This window comes from Podarcis tiliguerta, assembly GCF_965153285.1.
Source record: "Podarcis tiliguerta genome assembly, chromosome: 17".
In the NCBI taxonomy this organism is placed as follows: Eukaryota; Metazoa; Chordata; class Lepidosauria; order Squamata; family Lacertidae; genus Podarcis; species Podarcis tiliguerta.
Window position 1 is genome coordinate 5,333,682 of NC_139550.1, and position 16,456 is coordinate 5,350,137.

General features: G+C 46.0%; 1 protein-coding gene across 1 annotated transcript in view; it reads left to right on the plus strand.

Annotated features, from left to right (window-relative positions):
* The first annotated feature begins 466 nt into the window (after window positions 1-466).
* LOC310667854 (cysteine-rich protein 3-like) overlaps window positions 467-16,456 on the plus strand; it is a 39,857-nt gene continuing 23,867 nt past the window's right edge. The window contains exons 1-2 of the mRNA XM_083420879.1: window positions 467-490; window positions 6,310-6,475. Of these exons, the coding sequence (XP_083277005.1) occupies window positions 482-490; window positions 6,310-6,475 (175 nt within the window). The 5' untranslated portion in view covers window positions 467-481. The remainder of the gene's footprint in view (window positions 491-6,309; window positions 6,476-16,456) is intronic.

Consider the following 16,456-nt stretch of genomic DNA (forward strand, 5'->3'; position numbering starts at 1 on the left):
CTATGCACTGACGTGCTTTTTCTTATTACTGGAGAACAGCATGGCAAAATTCAGAGAGGTACGCATTTCAGAGTTGCGTTTCGGCTGGTGTTCTGTTCCAGGAAGTGCAAATGAGGTAAAATGCATTAAAATGCAAAGCAAACCCAATTTCTCCTCCATCCCTGTCTCCAGAGGGAGATTCCTGGGAACGGCATCCCTCTCGTGCTCAGTCTTGGGCCCGACTCGTGGAATAGAAAATATTCTGCATGTATCCAAGAGAATATTAGCCACCCCAAACTGAGGAAACATATTTCGGAAGGCAAATATTGTGGTCAGCTCTAGATACGTTGGTGCTGTTTGCTGCTTGGAGGGAGGAAGGATCTACTTAGCATTCTCTTCCCACGGTAACCATGCACCAGCTCAGAGACCAGAGCTACAGAAATGGTGGGCTGTGAAAAATAAAGAGGGCCACTTAAGAGGCTGGCAGGCTCTTGCCTGAGCCATGTATCAGGTAAGCTGCTCAAGAGTCCTAGAGCTAAGCACTGCCAGGAAGGAGAAACAACAAAGGGAAGGTTTCTAGGCAACCGTAAATTCTGAAGCAATAGGCTATTAGCCTTTTCTGCTCAGCTGCATACATCAATCAAGCCAGCATCCCAGGAGAGTAGGAGCTAGGGGCAGCCCATGTATATTCAATGTTTCTCTCTGGCAAAATATTTACCTGCTCAAATGTCACCTTCCCCTTTGATCTGTAGCCCTCAGAGGGTCTGAGTCAGTGTCTCTGTACTCAAAGCCGGACGTGCGGTAGAGGTAGGGGGAGCAAGAGACAGGCTGGACTGTGCCAGTTCTGCCCATTCACGTAGCCTGGCATATCTGAAGCAGAAGAAAAGCAAGGGCAGAGGATGAGCCTTGTCCTTAGAAGTATCAGGGACACTAAGTACCACATTTTTCACTCTATAAGACGCACCTAGTTTTTGGAGGAGGAAAACAAGAAAAAAAAAATATTCTGAATCTCAGAAGCCAGAACAGCAAGAGGGATCGCTGTGCAGTGAAAGCAGCAATCCCTCTTGCTGTTCTGGCTTCTGGGATAGCTGCGCAGCCTGCATTCGCTCCATAAGACGCACACACATTTCCCCTTACTTTTTAGGAGGGAAAAAGTGAGTCTTATAGAGCAAAAAATACGGTAATTATTATTTTTCAGTTGTACTCTTGAGATATGTCTTAAATTATAGCAAGCCTGAACAAACACATGTTTTTCAAGGTATCATGATCAAGGTATCAAGGTATCAAAACTATGTTTGCAAGGTATCATGATGGCTACAGCTCCCTGCCTAACTTTCCCTTTGAGAGGAAATCAAAGTTTGCCTTTGTGTAAGGTGTGAAAGGCCCTTTTGATGAACGAACAGTGTCACATTGGATTCATGTTGTATGAGCTGAGGGTGCCATTGAGGACCTTAAAAGACCTAGGGATCCCATGGCCTTCTAGATATTGCTGGACTACATCTCTCATCATCCCTGGCCATTGGCCATGCTGACTAGGGCTGCTGGAACCTGGAAGGATCTTGATCATGCTATTAAAATAATGGATTGGGGGAGGGGAGGGAAAAACTTATTTATTTAAGACATAGACCAAAAGGAGACCAAGACATAGACCAGGCAAATGCATGTGTACGCTGTTAAGACAGTGAAGAAAAATATACGAGAAAGAATCAATATGACATTTTTTAAGGGGAGGGGGAATATCTTGTTGGGATACTGCCAGACAGACAAAGTCCATCATGACTCCACGTCGTCTCTGGACGTCCATCGATCTCCCGTAGACACGCAGTATCAGCAATTAGCGACACGAGCTCCAGAAATAGCTTGCCACATTCGAGAGCCTATGCACGCTCTATCAGCAGATAATGCACAGTGAAAGATGTACTCAGGAGAGCATTATTTACAAGTTTATTTCTGCGTTGATCAGAACAAAGAAAAACATGACTGCCTGCTTCAGTGTTCCGGCACAGAGAGAGGAACGAAAGCAAAGACACAACAGAAACATCCTGTGAAACAGGAAATACGCAGGCTGTGACACAAACATCCTGCTCCCTTTTAAGGTGGAACGGAAATATCCTAACATATCTATCCAATTAATTTTCCTGGTTAGTTTAAGAGCTGGGGGTGGAGGAGATCTGAGTCATGATGTTCCGTCCATTGGCAAAAAAGCCAACAGAACTTTGTAAAATACCCCAAATATATATTACAACTACAGCTGGAAGGATCTGTCAATGTCAGTTCTCTCAGTTTCTCATTTTCCCTATCTTAAATTCAGTTTTCCAGATTTTTGCAGCAATTTCTAAAAACCCTCATAAAAATTAATCTGAATTTTAGGGTCAATTCCACCTTCTGCATGCAGTTGGAGTGGTGTACACATTTTTTGCAAGCCATTTCCCCTAACAGAATGCATTTTGTATTAATATTAATGTTTTCATTCCCATATTCATTGTTATGCAGCACTATGCACAGGACCAGGGACGTGGGTGGCGCTGTGGGTTAACCAATCAGAAGGTCGGCGGTTCAAATCCCTGCGATGGGGTGAGCTCCCGTTGCTCGGTCCCTGCTCCTGCCAACCTAGCAGTTCGAAAGCACGTCAAAGTGCAAGTAGATAAATAGGTACCACTCCGGCAGGAAGGTAAACGCCGTTTCCATGCTCTGCTCTGGTTCACCAGAAGTGGCTTAGTCATGCTGGCCACATGATCCGGAAGCTGTACACCGGCTCCTTTGGCCAATAAAGCGAGATGAGTGCCGCAACCCCAGAGTCGGCCACAACTGGACCTAATGGTCAGGGGTCCCTTTACCTTTACCTTATGCACAGGACCACCTCCCTCTCACCAGCAAGAGGGGGGGCATTCTGGCAGTGGTGGAAGCAGTTGGGGGCACCACCTCTTTCACTTCCACTACCTGAGGTGGGTGCTTCACCTTGCCTCATCAGCAGACTGGCTCTTCTCCCCCTCAAACCATCTTTCCTCCAGTGCAAAAAATGTAAGCCACAGCTAAGCAGAGGTGTGTACCTTTGAAACAGTCATTGCACATGTGCAGATGGCAGCACATTCACAGTTAACAGCTTAACTGTGGATTGGAGGGCTGAAGGGGATAGCAGACAAATCAGGTAATGCTCATCAGGTGAAGACATCCCAAACCCAGACCCTCCAAGTGTACCTGTTTTCCAGGGACAGTCCTGTATTTACAGAAGCCACCCCTGTTTCTGTTTTGATCCTGGAATGTCCCACTTTCCCTTAAAGGTAAAGGTAAAGGGACCCCTGACCATTAGGTCCAGTCGTGACTGACTCTGGGGTTGCGGCGCTCATCTCACTTTATTGGCCAAGGGAGCTGGCGTACAGCTTCCGGGTCATGTGGCCAGCATGACTAAGCCGCTTCTGGCGAACCAGAGCAGCACACAGAAACACCGTTTACCTTCCCGCCGGAGTGGTATCTATTTATCTACTTGCACTTTGATGTGCTTTCGAAGTGCTAGGTTGGCAGGAGCAGGGACTGAGCAACGGGAGCTCACCCCGTTGCAGGGATTCGAATCGCCAACCTTCTGATCAGCAAGTCCTAGGCTCTGTGGTTTAACCCACAGTGCCACCCGCGTCCCACCCACTTTCCCTTAGGACGTCCCTATTTTCATTGGAGAAATGCTGGAGGGTGTGGAGTTATGTGACCCCCAAGCTAAGGAGATAAGTAACTATACAACCTTTAGAAGACACGGGAAAGCAGCCCTGTATAGGGAAGTTTTTTCATGTTTAATGGTGGCTGGGGCAACCCAATCAGATGGGCGGGGTATAAATAATAACATTAGTAGCAGCAGCAGCAGCAGCAGCAGTAGTAGCATTAGTAGCAGTATTGAATAGGACACCTCTGAATTCACCAGAAAAATGTTGGAGGGTATGCAAGCCCCTCTCTGGTGTGCACAACAATTGTAAAAATGCAACTTGAAACACAGCGGGGGGGGGGGGGGATGGCTTTGCTGTGTTTCAAGCTATAGTCTCATTCTCCTCACAAGCTGCCATTTTTCCTGTTAAGGAAGATGTACAGGCGCTGTCCATTTTCCCAAATGTGGCAAGCATGTGTACGCACGCATACTTGCACATAGGAAATTTACACAGTCCAGAAGGAAAACATTATTTCCCTCTCTCTCAGTGCCATAGTCCTAATCCCATCCGCTTGCACCTATGACAGCTATTTAAAAGAAGGTGATCCAGTAGAGATCACTCTGAGGCATCTTCTCATTTGGCCCTCCAGGCAGCCTTGATACCAGGGGGGAGGAATAGCTGCATTGCCATGTATTGGAGGGAACACACACACCTTTAAGGCGTTGCAGGTTTAGCCTGACTTCAGCTATACTCTCTGCGAGAGCAAACTAATTTTCATTATATAACTATGGCTCATTAGCTTTGTCACCAGCTGCTACATTCCTTTCACTGCAGCATATGCAAATCGCAAATAGACACTGATGGACTCAGTTTCACTATTGCCTCGGCCTCCTGCTGCCTCCCACCAACTCCCCATTTGTCAGTTTTACCCTTTGCTCAGCCCAGTCTTCCAAGGTAGGGTGAATACACTCCACCATCTATCAAGCGGAGCACACACATAAACAAAGCTGGTTATCTGTAAAGTCCTGTTACACAGCGGGGAGGATTATACTATTGTTAACCAGCTGGGTGTTGATTCTGTTGTGTTATGAAACCCTCCTCTCTGGGATGGGAAACAGATACAGGAATTTCAGTAAGTGAAAAAGCACGGGAATCAATATGGCAAAATCCATCTTTTAAAACAATTTCGGCTCACCTCCAGGAAATTTCCCTTAAAAATATCTTTCGGCGGCATTGAACCCCCTTGCAGATATAAATCCTTTAAGCTCACCATTATGTTGTGAAGGCTGTGGAGAACGAGGTTCCTGTTTTCATCTTTGATGGGAGTGTACCATGGTCCAAGCCTTTTGGGGGAAAGTTTTTAACCTGACCTCCAAAATCACTAAACAATCTATCCCTCCTAATTTATCACTTGCCTTTTTATCATTAGATTTGATCCCACATTCTACCCTTAAATCTAAAGAATTAATTTCCTTCCTGATCACAGCAGCTAGACTAATTATTGCCCAACAATGAAAGGAAACTTCTAAAACACCAATAGAGGCTTGGGTTTAATAGCATCAGAACGCCTCACATACTATTGGAGAAGGAATTTCCAAAAAATGATACCTTTGACACGATCTGGTCTCCCTTTTTCTCTTTTATTGAAGAAGAACAGTATATTTTAATGCCGCCATCATCACTGAGGTGTCTGTGGAAGGGTTATATTGATTGAACATGTATTGTATTGTAACTTTTGAATAAATGTTTTTTGAATTTTTTAAAAAATGGGAAGGAATTTATGAACAGGGGTAGGAAAACCTAAGGCTGTCCAAATGCTGGGCTCCAACTTTGATCACCCCCAGCCAGCATAGTCAAGGTTGATTAGAGTTGAAGTTCAACAGCATCTAAAGGGCCACAGGTTAGCCACCCCTGAGTTAAGCCCCTTCTGTGCTAGGCATTTAAAGCACTATCATACCACTTTAAACAGTCATGGCACCCCCCAAAGAACGCTGGGAAGTGCATGGTGCTAAGCGTCGTTAGACGACCATATTCCCCGTAGAGAACTACAATTTGCAGAACGGTTTAACAGTTAATGCCTCTTCCAAGGGAAGTACAGATCTTTGAATATTGTACAGTGGTACCTCGCAAGACGAATGCCTCGGAAGACGAACAACTCGCAAGAAGAAAGAGTTTTTCGTTTTCTGAGTTGCTTCGCAAGACGGATTTCACTATAGGCTTGCTTTGCAAGACGAAAACATCTTGCGCCTATTTTTAAAACCGCCAATGCATTCCTATGGGAAACCGTCAATGCACAGTGGTGCTTCACAAGACGAAAAGATTCACAAGACGAAAAAACTCGCAGAACGAATTAATTTCGTTTTGCGAGGCACCACTGTAATACAGTGGTACCTCGGGTTACATATACTTCAGGTTACATACGCTTCAGGTTACACACTCCACTAAGCCAGAATCTAGTTTATGTGCACTAACTGAATCTTCTGGATGTTCTTCAAGGGTAGCCCCATGAAGAGCGCATCACAGTAATCTAAACGTGATGTGACTTAAAGCATGGATTACTGTTGCAAAATCAGACTCGAAAGGCCAATACCTTTGTTTAAATGAGAAGTTACTTGCTTGCTTCCCTCTCCTCAGCCCTGTCACTAACACAACAATGTGCTCGCTCATTTACTTATAACCACAACATCCTGACTGAAAGTGCAGAGCACATTGCTCACCGCCCTGGCCCAGCCATGGTTTTCCTGTCAGTCCAAGTGAACAGACTCCTGTTGATTCAGACGGTGCTGAGGAGCGTCGAGAGGGGCCTGAAGGAAGACGAACGATGATTTCATATTGCCCCGTGTGTGGAAAACCAGTCTACTTTGGTAAGTTTATTCCTCTCTCCTCACTGTATTTAAACTGCAGCTCTCTTGTGAGTTCATAAGGCTAGAAATTAAGGGCAGTACTTTGAGGCTCTGGTGAGGATGGTACGTCTGAAATGCTCATGGTTAAAAAACTGATGACTGGGGGGGGGGAGTGTCTTTGTATGGGTAAGTGTTGAGATTAGGTTTCATATTAACTTGCCTCCAGATCTGCTGCTCTAGGAGATTGTTGTTGTTTAGTCATTTAGTCCTGTCTGACTCTTCATGACCCCCTGGACCAGAGCACGCCAGGCACTCCTGTCTTCCACTGCCTCCCACAGTTTGGTCAAACTCATGCTGGTAGCTTCGAGAACACTATCCAACCATCTCGTCCTCTGTCGTCCCCTTCCCCTTGTGCCCTCCATCTTTCCCAACATCAGGGTCTTTTCCAGGGAGTCTTCTCTTCTCATGAGGAATTTTGGAGCCTCAGCTTCAGGATCTGTCCTTCCAGTGAGCACTCAGGGCTGATTTCCTTAAGAATGGATAGGTTTGATCTTCTTGCAGTCCATGGGACTCTCAAGAGTCTCCTCCAGCACCATAATTCAAAAGCATCAATTCTTTGGCGATCAGCCTTCTTTATGGTCTAGGAGGTTACCCCATCAAAAAAAGAAAAGAAAAGAAAAGAAAAAGAGGAGGTTCTACAAAGGGTCTACAGCTCAGTGGCAGAACATCTGTTTTACATGCAGAATGTCCCATGTTCAGCCGCCAGAATCTCCAGGGAGGATCGCTTGACATTCTGGAGAGCCACTGCCGGTTAGTGTAGACCACTGTTTCCCAAACTTCTGTTTCCCAAACAGCTGTTTTTTTGGGCTACAACACCCATCATCCCTAGCTAGCAGAACCAGTGGTCAGGGATGATGGGAATTATAGTCCAAAAACAGCTATAGACCCAAGTCTGGAAAACACTTGGGTCTCTAGCTGTTTTTGGACTGCAATTCCCATCATCCCTGACCACTGGTTCTGCTAGCTAGGGATGATGGATGATGGTTAGATGGATTAATGGTCTGACTTAGTATAAGGCAGCTTTCAATACTCCTTTAATAACTCCGGTGCAAATTCTCTGTCATGAAAGAGTTGGATATGGAGAAATTTGGGAGGTCTTCTTTCATGTTAGGAAAACCTTGTCCTTTTGCTTCTGGGCTCTCTGTCTGCTATGTGGCCACAACCTCTTTGCTAATTCTCTTTCTGGTCTTTGAAGTTTAACACAGCGTACAAAATAAGTGGGGGGGGGGGAGGGGGTTCTGAACAGAAGAACAAACCCTATACGGCTGCCTCATTGTTTGAGCTCTGGACTTTTTCAACCAAACTGCCTAATCATTCCACTTTTGTTTTTCCATAAAGAGTGTACATCTGATCCTAAATTTGAAGTGCTCTGTATGGCTTCTGTTGGGCCAACATCAGTCTTCCTTCAACTCCACCCCACAAAGGCACTGAGAACTATTCGTTTCTGTAAAAACTGCAATTCCCGTGCTGAAGCCAATTTGGGTGCTATGCAGAACTATTCCACCCATGCCCAGAAAAAAATAATGAATAGTTGCACAATATGCCCATTTCTCGTGAAATATATCAGAAGAAAGCTGCATATGGTTTGAAGTCATGAGCAAGATAAAGGACTGGTCTTGTAACGTGGGCAACTTCTGTAATCTGTCCAGGCAAAATCAGGAAGCCTCCAATCAGTGGCGTAGCGTGGGGGTGCAGGGGGGGCCGGCCGCACCGGGCGCAACATCTGGGGGTTAGGGTTAGGGGGCGCAAATCCACGGGTTAGGGGGTGCAAATTACTTGTCTTCCCCGGGTGCTGACAACCCACGCTACGCCACTGCCTCCAATAGCTAAAATAGCAAAATTGGCTGAGTCACATTCTCTTACTCTGCAAAATTCTGTAGTTGCTTCAACAGGGACCTACTGTATGGGATGTGAGGAGGGCATGGAGCAAGGAGAAAAGCAAATCTGTAGGTCACTTGCAGGGTGCCTACAGAAATCCATTTTATTTGCACATTTATGATCATTTGTGCTCAAGATGCTGTCAGAGGGGTCACAAACAATCCTACTTTCAATTCTCTTTGGGCCTGCAAAAGTTGTGGAGTGGTCACAACACTTCATTTCCAAGCAGTGCATATCCTACAACTTCCTCCTGAAACCCCACAACTTTTTAGAGCATAGCTGTTCCGGTTTAGTTTTTGCTCTGCTTTGGTTATGCTGTAGCCCCTCCAGACAGCAACAATGTGGTAGCACAGGGGAAGCATCCCAGAACAAACTGAAGAAGAATGACACACAACTAATGCGCTATTGCTGTGTCAGCAGCATATTGAAGAACGCACCTGCACTAAAACACCCGTCTGGAGGGGCCCTCAGTGGAAGTGCTGCATCTTCCCATTTTATGGCTCTTCTCAGCAACATCACAGGTAGTGAAGCCAAACTTTTGCTGGGAATTAATTTTTGGATTCGGGTGGTAGGAAATCTTCAAAGCTCTTGCTTTGGCAGACCCTGGAGACAAACTGCTTCTAGCCTACAACCCACGAAGTACCACAGCCCCCAAAACATGCTAGGAGGGCTTCTCAGGGAAGGCCTCTCAGAAATGGCTGACCCAGAAATTGGGTTGCCTCTACTAAATTCCAGGAATCTGGCCTGGCCTCCAGTTGTAGTGGAATTCAGCACTACTCCTGAATTTGGAGTGGTTGTGGACTAGGGTCGGGCTTGGGCAAGGGATACAAATCCCCAGACAAAAATGAAGCTCCCTGAGTCACCTCATACTATCAGTCCTAGAAGATTATTTTGTTCTGTTCTTCAGTCTATTAATTTTTAATCTTTTTTACAAGTATCCCATGGTCAACTCCCCCCCCCCCATTATTTAATAATACTTGATATTAGTATTGCACTCTTCCCAACTACCCAAAGGTCTCCACAGCTGTCTCAATCATTATTACAACTGTGTAAGCTAGGCTGGTGGGATGCGGGTGGCACTGTGGGTTAAACCACAGAGCCTAGGACTTGCTGATCAGAAGGTGGTGGTTCGAATCCCCGCAATGGGGTGAGCTCCCGTTGCTCGGTCCCTACTCCTGCCAACCTAGCAGTTCAAAAGCACATCCAAGTGCAAGTAGATAAATAGGTACCGCTCTGGCGGGAAGGTAAACGGCGTTTCCGTGGGCTGCTCTGGTTCTCCAGAAGCGGCTTAGTCATGCTGGCCACATGACCCGGAAGCTGTACGCCGGCTTCCTCGGCCAATACAGCGAGATGAGCGCCGCAACCCCAGAGTCGGTCACGACTGGACCTAATGGTCAGGGGTCCCTTTACCTTTACCTTTAAGCTAGGCTGGTATTATGACCTGTGTCATAAGATGGAGGAGGGAAGCTGGAAGTTGTATCGTTTGCCTAAAACCATCTAGTGTGTTCGCTGATGAACATACATTTGAACCCAGAACATCTCAGCTCCTTCTCAAAACACACTCCTGGCCTCTGTAAACTAGCCCAGTGGTTCCCAAGTCGTACCCCCTCATCGCCACAGACCACTTGAAAATTGCTGAGGATCTTGGTGGACCATTTAACGATTTTTCTCCCTGTCATAGAAAAATTGTGATATGTGCTAGATGATGTGTGATTTTTAATTGCATTTTTAATGGCTTCTTTCATTTCTTATATTGCAGTTTATTGCATTACCGTTTGAATTCCACAGAATTAGCATTGTAATGCAATTAAATACAATATCAGAAATAAAAGGAGCAATAAAAAACTATATGACTGTTAATGAGAACATGCCGTGGACCACCGGAATGAAGCTTGTGGACCACGGGTGGTCCACAGGCCACAGTTTGGGAGCCCCTGGACTAGCCTGTTTTGCTCAGAGGGAAAACCAGGCAAGGTGTTGATGTCATGGAAGTAATGCAAGGCTGGGCATTCAGGAAGCCACAACAGTCAGAAGGTAGCAAGTGTAGCAGAAACAGGAAGAACAGGTCACAAACAGGAAGCTTTGAAGATGTCAAGCAGCAGCACTGAAATGCGAGGCAAACATTTACAAACCACAGAGCACAAGCAAAAGGAGAGCTCTAAAATGAGCGCAATCTGATGTCAATTTTCTGTGAGACACCTGCCGTCACTGCCCCCAGCTCACCAAGTGAGTTGCCAGTGGATGTTCCTGGGAGCTCAATAGCTGTGCAGCAAAAGACCTTTTGACCAGTGTGTGGTTGCTCCTTTCACTACAGGAGGTATGCAGAGCCTCAGAGCCAAATGTGGCCCTCCAGGACTCTCTATCAGGCCCCCCAGGCTGCTCCTTTCTGGACTTCCTCCCTACCAGCTGCATTCTCCTTGGGATATGTCCTTGAACAGCAATAGTGCTTCTTGCTTACGTGGGTGGAGCTGTGTATGGACAGAGGTGTAGGAATATCTGGTACCTGCATTACTGGGATGCAGTCCATGGTCCAGGGAGAATGAGCCACATCCAGTTGCTCTACAAGTTTTTGGATCTGGCTAAACCCATTAGCACCATATGGTCTGCAGAAGGTTGCTCAGCCTTAGGTTAAAAAACGGTTCTCCACCTCTGCAGCACACCATCAGACTCCCACTGATACTCTTAATAAATAATATGAGAAAACCAATTGTCATCTCCTTGCCCTTGTCTTCCCCATTTGGGCATGCAAGATGGTTGAGTAAACAGGTGACATGTTGCATTGCTCCTGAAAACCTGGGGTGATGAGTACATGCACCAGTTTCTGTCTGCTGGTAGCCATGATGGCTATAGTCAACCTCCACTTTCAGAGACACCATTCCTCTGAATATCAGTTGCTGGAAATCACAGGTGGGCAGAATGTTGTTGCACCCAAGTCTTGCTTGCAGGTTTCCTATAAGTATCTGGTCAACCACTGTGAAAACAGGATACGGGACTAGATGGGCCATTGGCCTAATCCAGCAGCCTCTTCTTTTGTTATGTGACTTGAATTATGTAGGTCTGACCATCGATTTAGGGATGCCTGAGGATGTATGGAAGTGAGAGCTGGACCATAAAGAAGGCTGATCGCTGAAGAATTGATGCTTTTGAATTATGGTGCTGGAGGAGACTCTTGAGAGTCCCATGGACTGCAAGAAGATCCAACCTATCCCTTCTTAAGGAAATCAGCCCTGAGTGCTTACTGGAAGGACAGATCCTGAAGCTGAGGCTCCAATACTTTGGCCACCTCATGAGAAGAGAAGACTCCCTGGAAAAGACCCTGATGTTGGGAAAGATGGAGGGCACAAAGAGAAGGGGACGACAGAGGATGAGATGGTTGGATAGTGTTCTCGAAGCTACCAGCATGAGTTTGACCAAACTGCGGGAGGAAGTGGAAGACAGGAGTGCCTGGCGTGCTCTGGTCCAGGGGGTCATGAAGAGTCGGACACGACTAAACGACTAAACAACAACAACAACAACTAGGATGGGATTGGTTATGTGTCCTCCCATTCTCCATCCTTTGAAATGTCTTACTCCCTCTCCGGTCTGAAAGGCATTTGTTTTATTCTGAACTTCTGTGGTGTTCAAAGTTCTTCTTCTGTCATCACCATCCCTTCGTATGGTGCATTTGAGTGTGCTCAAAGTGTTTCAAATTGGTAGCTCAGCGGCCCTTACAAAAACTCTGTAAGGTAGGTCAATATTATAATCTCCATATTGAAGATGGGGAAGAGCCTCTGTGGACAATGAATAAGTTCATGGCAGAGCCAAGATTTGAACAGGAATCTTCCTGGATGAACAGCTCACCTTCTTGGGCATTATATTACTCAAGTAAACTTTGTAACGTTTGCACAGTCTTGGTTTGTAAGAACGAGTTAGCACCTGGTTCAAACTTCATGAATCTCATCCAACATCTCCCCCACCCTTTCTTCTCAATTTGCATTTGTCATATGGGGGCCACAGGGCTAATCTTCAGGGATCTTGTAAAGATCATTGAGATAAGGTATGTGTGGTGCTTTGAGCACTTAAGAGCACTGTTTCAATGCTCTTGTTTTTGCCAGTCTGGGGAAACGGCTGACTCAAGGCTGGCACTGCCACAAGGCACTTGGCAGGATGCTTTTCGTAACTAGCTTTTGTGTGCTCTCATTCTACTTCAGAAACTTTCCAGGTTGTAGATTTCCAGTAAAAATAAACTGGCCAATTGGCTTTCTGGTGCCAGCTCTTGGCTTCTCAAGACTTACTATTTCTTTCTCTCTCTCCTTCCCGCTCTCTCTAACCTCTCCCCAAAAGTGATAAAATAAATATTAGTGCAATTTTCTCACAGGTAACAGCTGTGTCGGGTTGATTTAGTAGAATCACACACACTGTCTCTCTGTGGTTGAACACAGCCTTCAGAATCACACATGCTGTAAACACAGAATGTAGCTGAATAGATAGAAAGGAGGATAGTGTGATGGCCACTTTAGGGCTCATCTGCTCTTCCATTTCCCCCGCTGCTTTCCCCTGGGAAAAACTGTGGTTTAGCACTGAATCAGAATGAACACCATTCAGGGTTTCTGTGCATTGCCGTTTGTTCCAATTTCGTGCCAAAGAGCTGGTTTTCTGAGAGCAAAGGCAAAAGCAAAACGGCTCAGACCTGTCTCTAGAAGGCACAGGACAAGCAAAAAAACCACTCAGACCCATGCTTTCTAGCAGTGGCGTAGCGTGGGTTGTCAGCACCTGGGGCAAGGCAAGTAATTTGCGCCCCCTAACCCGGGGCAAGGCAAGTAATTTGCATTCCCCCCCCCCGCTGCACGGTCCCTCCCCCAGATAGTCCCTCGCTCTCTCTCCACACCGCACCGCACGCCTGGCACCCTCCCCTCCACAGTGGGCGGCGACCCGGCGGCTCGGATCGGATTCGCACAGCTAGCACTGCAGTGAGAGAGAGAGAGTGAGCCAGGTAGGGGCAGAGAGCTGCAAGTGCGAGCGCCCCCCCCCGATGTTGCGCCCGGTGCCGCCGGCCCCCCCTGCACCCCCCACGCTACGCCACTGCTTTCTAGGCATGGGGGCAAGTGGAAATATAGGTGAGCCCTCAGAGACTGTGATCCACTCTTCTTCCTGTTTCCATTATTCCCAATGTCCATTAATAGTTATAGAACAGGGATGGGGAACCTTGCTGCTTTTAATGCCGAACTGAAACTAAACAGTACACTTCCTGAGAGGAGACTCAGGAGTTCCTCATATGGCTGAGACACAGGGCTTTTTTTTCAGCTGGAACTCTCCGGAACTCAATTCCAGCACCTCTCAGGTGGGCACCATAACCATTATATGAGAACAAGGGAGGCGTTCGTGGTGAGTTCCGGCACCTCTTTTTCTAGAAAAATAGCACTGTTGATACACCACACCTATAAGCCTCCATATGCCGTTGGACTACAACTTCTATCATCTCTGAGCATTGGCGACGCTGTTTGGAAACTGATGGGAGTAAGAGTTCAGCAATATCTGCAAAAGTTCTCCATCTTTGATTACAACCTGAGTCATGAGGCCAAAGTCAGAGCTGCGAAAGTAAAACAACACCCTGAAACTGTTACAGGTGGGATGAATAATATCCGATAGAATTAACTCATTTGCAAATTTCGCCCATATTAATTATACTCCTGCTAAATCATGGGTGTAATTAAGTCTTGATGGTTATGGAAATGGTTACCGCTGGTAGTATTTTCATATCGCCATAGGTTCCCTAATACCACAGGAGTTATTACCACTGCTGCGGTGTTTGGTCAAGTAAATACTCCTATCAGGAGTAATTAATACTGGCGGCATGCTAATGGTACTCTAAATGCTGTCAGAAATGACTGTGTGTCTGAGTCCTGGCTGTGAAATCCCTTCCGTTAATGAATGCTTATGGGCACAACATGACCTTACAAAGCTTGTTTGCTTGCCAGTATTTTGACTTTGCAAGGAGGAATGTGACAGGAGAATATTTAGGATGACAAGAGAAGCACAAAGAGGAAGAAAGGAACTAAACTGACCATTGATATTAGCAATTTAAACCCAGGTATATATGCACTTAAGGGACACGGGTGGCGCTGTGGGTTAAACCACAGAGCCAAGGACTTGCTGATCAGAAGGTCGGCGGTTCAAATCCCCGCGATGGGGTGAGCTCCCTTTGCCCGGTCTCTGCACCTGCCCACCTAGGAGTTTGAAAGCATGTCAAAGTGCAAGTAGATAAATAGGTACCGCTCAGGCGGGAAGGTAAACGGCATTTCCGTGCGCTGCTCTGGTTCGCCAGAAGCGGCTTAGTCATGCTGGCCACATGACCCAGAAGCTGTATGCCGGCTCCCTCGGCCAATAAAGCGAGATGAGCGCCGTAACCCCAGAGTCGTCCGCGACTGGACCTAATGGTCAGGGGTCCCTTTACTTTTACTATATATGCACTTAGGATACTCTGCTCTCTCTCTCCCACACCCCATTTGTAACAATCAAATTGGTTTCTTCTATTACTTTGCCTTTTCTATGTATGTCCTTGGGTGCTTTATTTTCTTACAGGGTACTCAACTTGCAATATTAAAAAAAGTGATCAGTGAGTGAAAAACAGAGCAATGGAATATATTACATTATTCAAAATTTTAGCAAAGCATGCCTCAACATATACTGCAAAGACCACGTCCAGATTTAAAATTTAAAGATACAAGTATCTGATTCAAAATTAACATGATTCAAAATTGAGAACATGAGCAAAACTTCTGCCTGAATGGTTATGAGGACAGGCGGTGATGTTACTTTGGTGGGGTGAAAGGGGAGACATTATATACTTATTTTACACGTTGTCTTCTTTTGTTAAACAATAAATTTATACAATTATCCATGTTTTGGGTGTTTCTGTGATTTTGCCAATTTTCTTGATAATGATGACAAACATTTATGTGGCACATTTCAAGTGGTCGCAGCACGTTGTGCATATTATCTCTCAATAATCTTTATAAGGTAGACCAAGAATTACCAATCTTTTCGGACCAGAGGGCACATTTCAAATTTGGAGAAAGTACTGTGTGAGTTCTGGTCACAAAATGGCTGCCATGGAGTCCTGGCATAACACAACATTAGAGAAAGTACAGTGGTACCTCGGGTTACATACGCTTCAGGTTACAGACTCCGCTAACCCAGAAATAGTACCTCGGGTAAAGAACTTTGCTTCAGGATGAGAACAGAAATCGTGCTAGGGTGGTGTGGCGGCAGCGGGAGGCCCCATTAACTAAAGTGGTTCTTCAGGTTAAGAACAGTTTCAGGTTAAGAACGGATCTCCAGAATGAATTAAGTACTTAACCCGAGGTAGCACTGTACTGCTGTTGTTGTTGCTTTGCCTTGGGAAGTCACCTGTCCCAATTGTGAAGATCTCACAATATTGATTCCCTGCTGCCCACATAGAATGATGCTGTTGTCGTCTAACAATGACAAGGATATTTCCCCAGTACTAGGGGAAAATACTTGGCAGCTACACCACTTTCTCTCTCTTGCACAAACAGATCAGGCACACTTACATTTCTTTCACACTCACTCATACAAACACACTTCCCATATATACAGCCATACATTCATCTGCCTCCTCTGTCTACCCAAGTGTATCTCTCTCTCTCTCACACACACACACAGAAACCACAAAGACCACACAAACCTCCCCCCTCTCTTTTTCACATGCAAACCACATGCACATCTCTCCCTCTCTACAGAAGTGCATCGCTTTTGCAGACCACACAAACACCCATGCAGTATCAGCTCCACAACATACACCTCTCCCTCTCACACAGACCAAACATACACATAGATCACATATTCACATCTCTGCCCCTCCTCCACACACACCGCACACATATCTGCCTCTTTGCCAATCACACACACGTAGAGAAAGCAACTCACCTTCAGAAAAGCCATTCAATAGGCAAAATAAGGACCTGCCTTCAGCTCCACATGGCTGGCAGGCAACAAACAACCAGCTGAATTAATGGGGTGCTCCTTTTTGCTCTCTTCTGCCCCATCCAGACATAGCGGGTG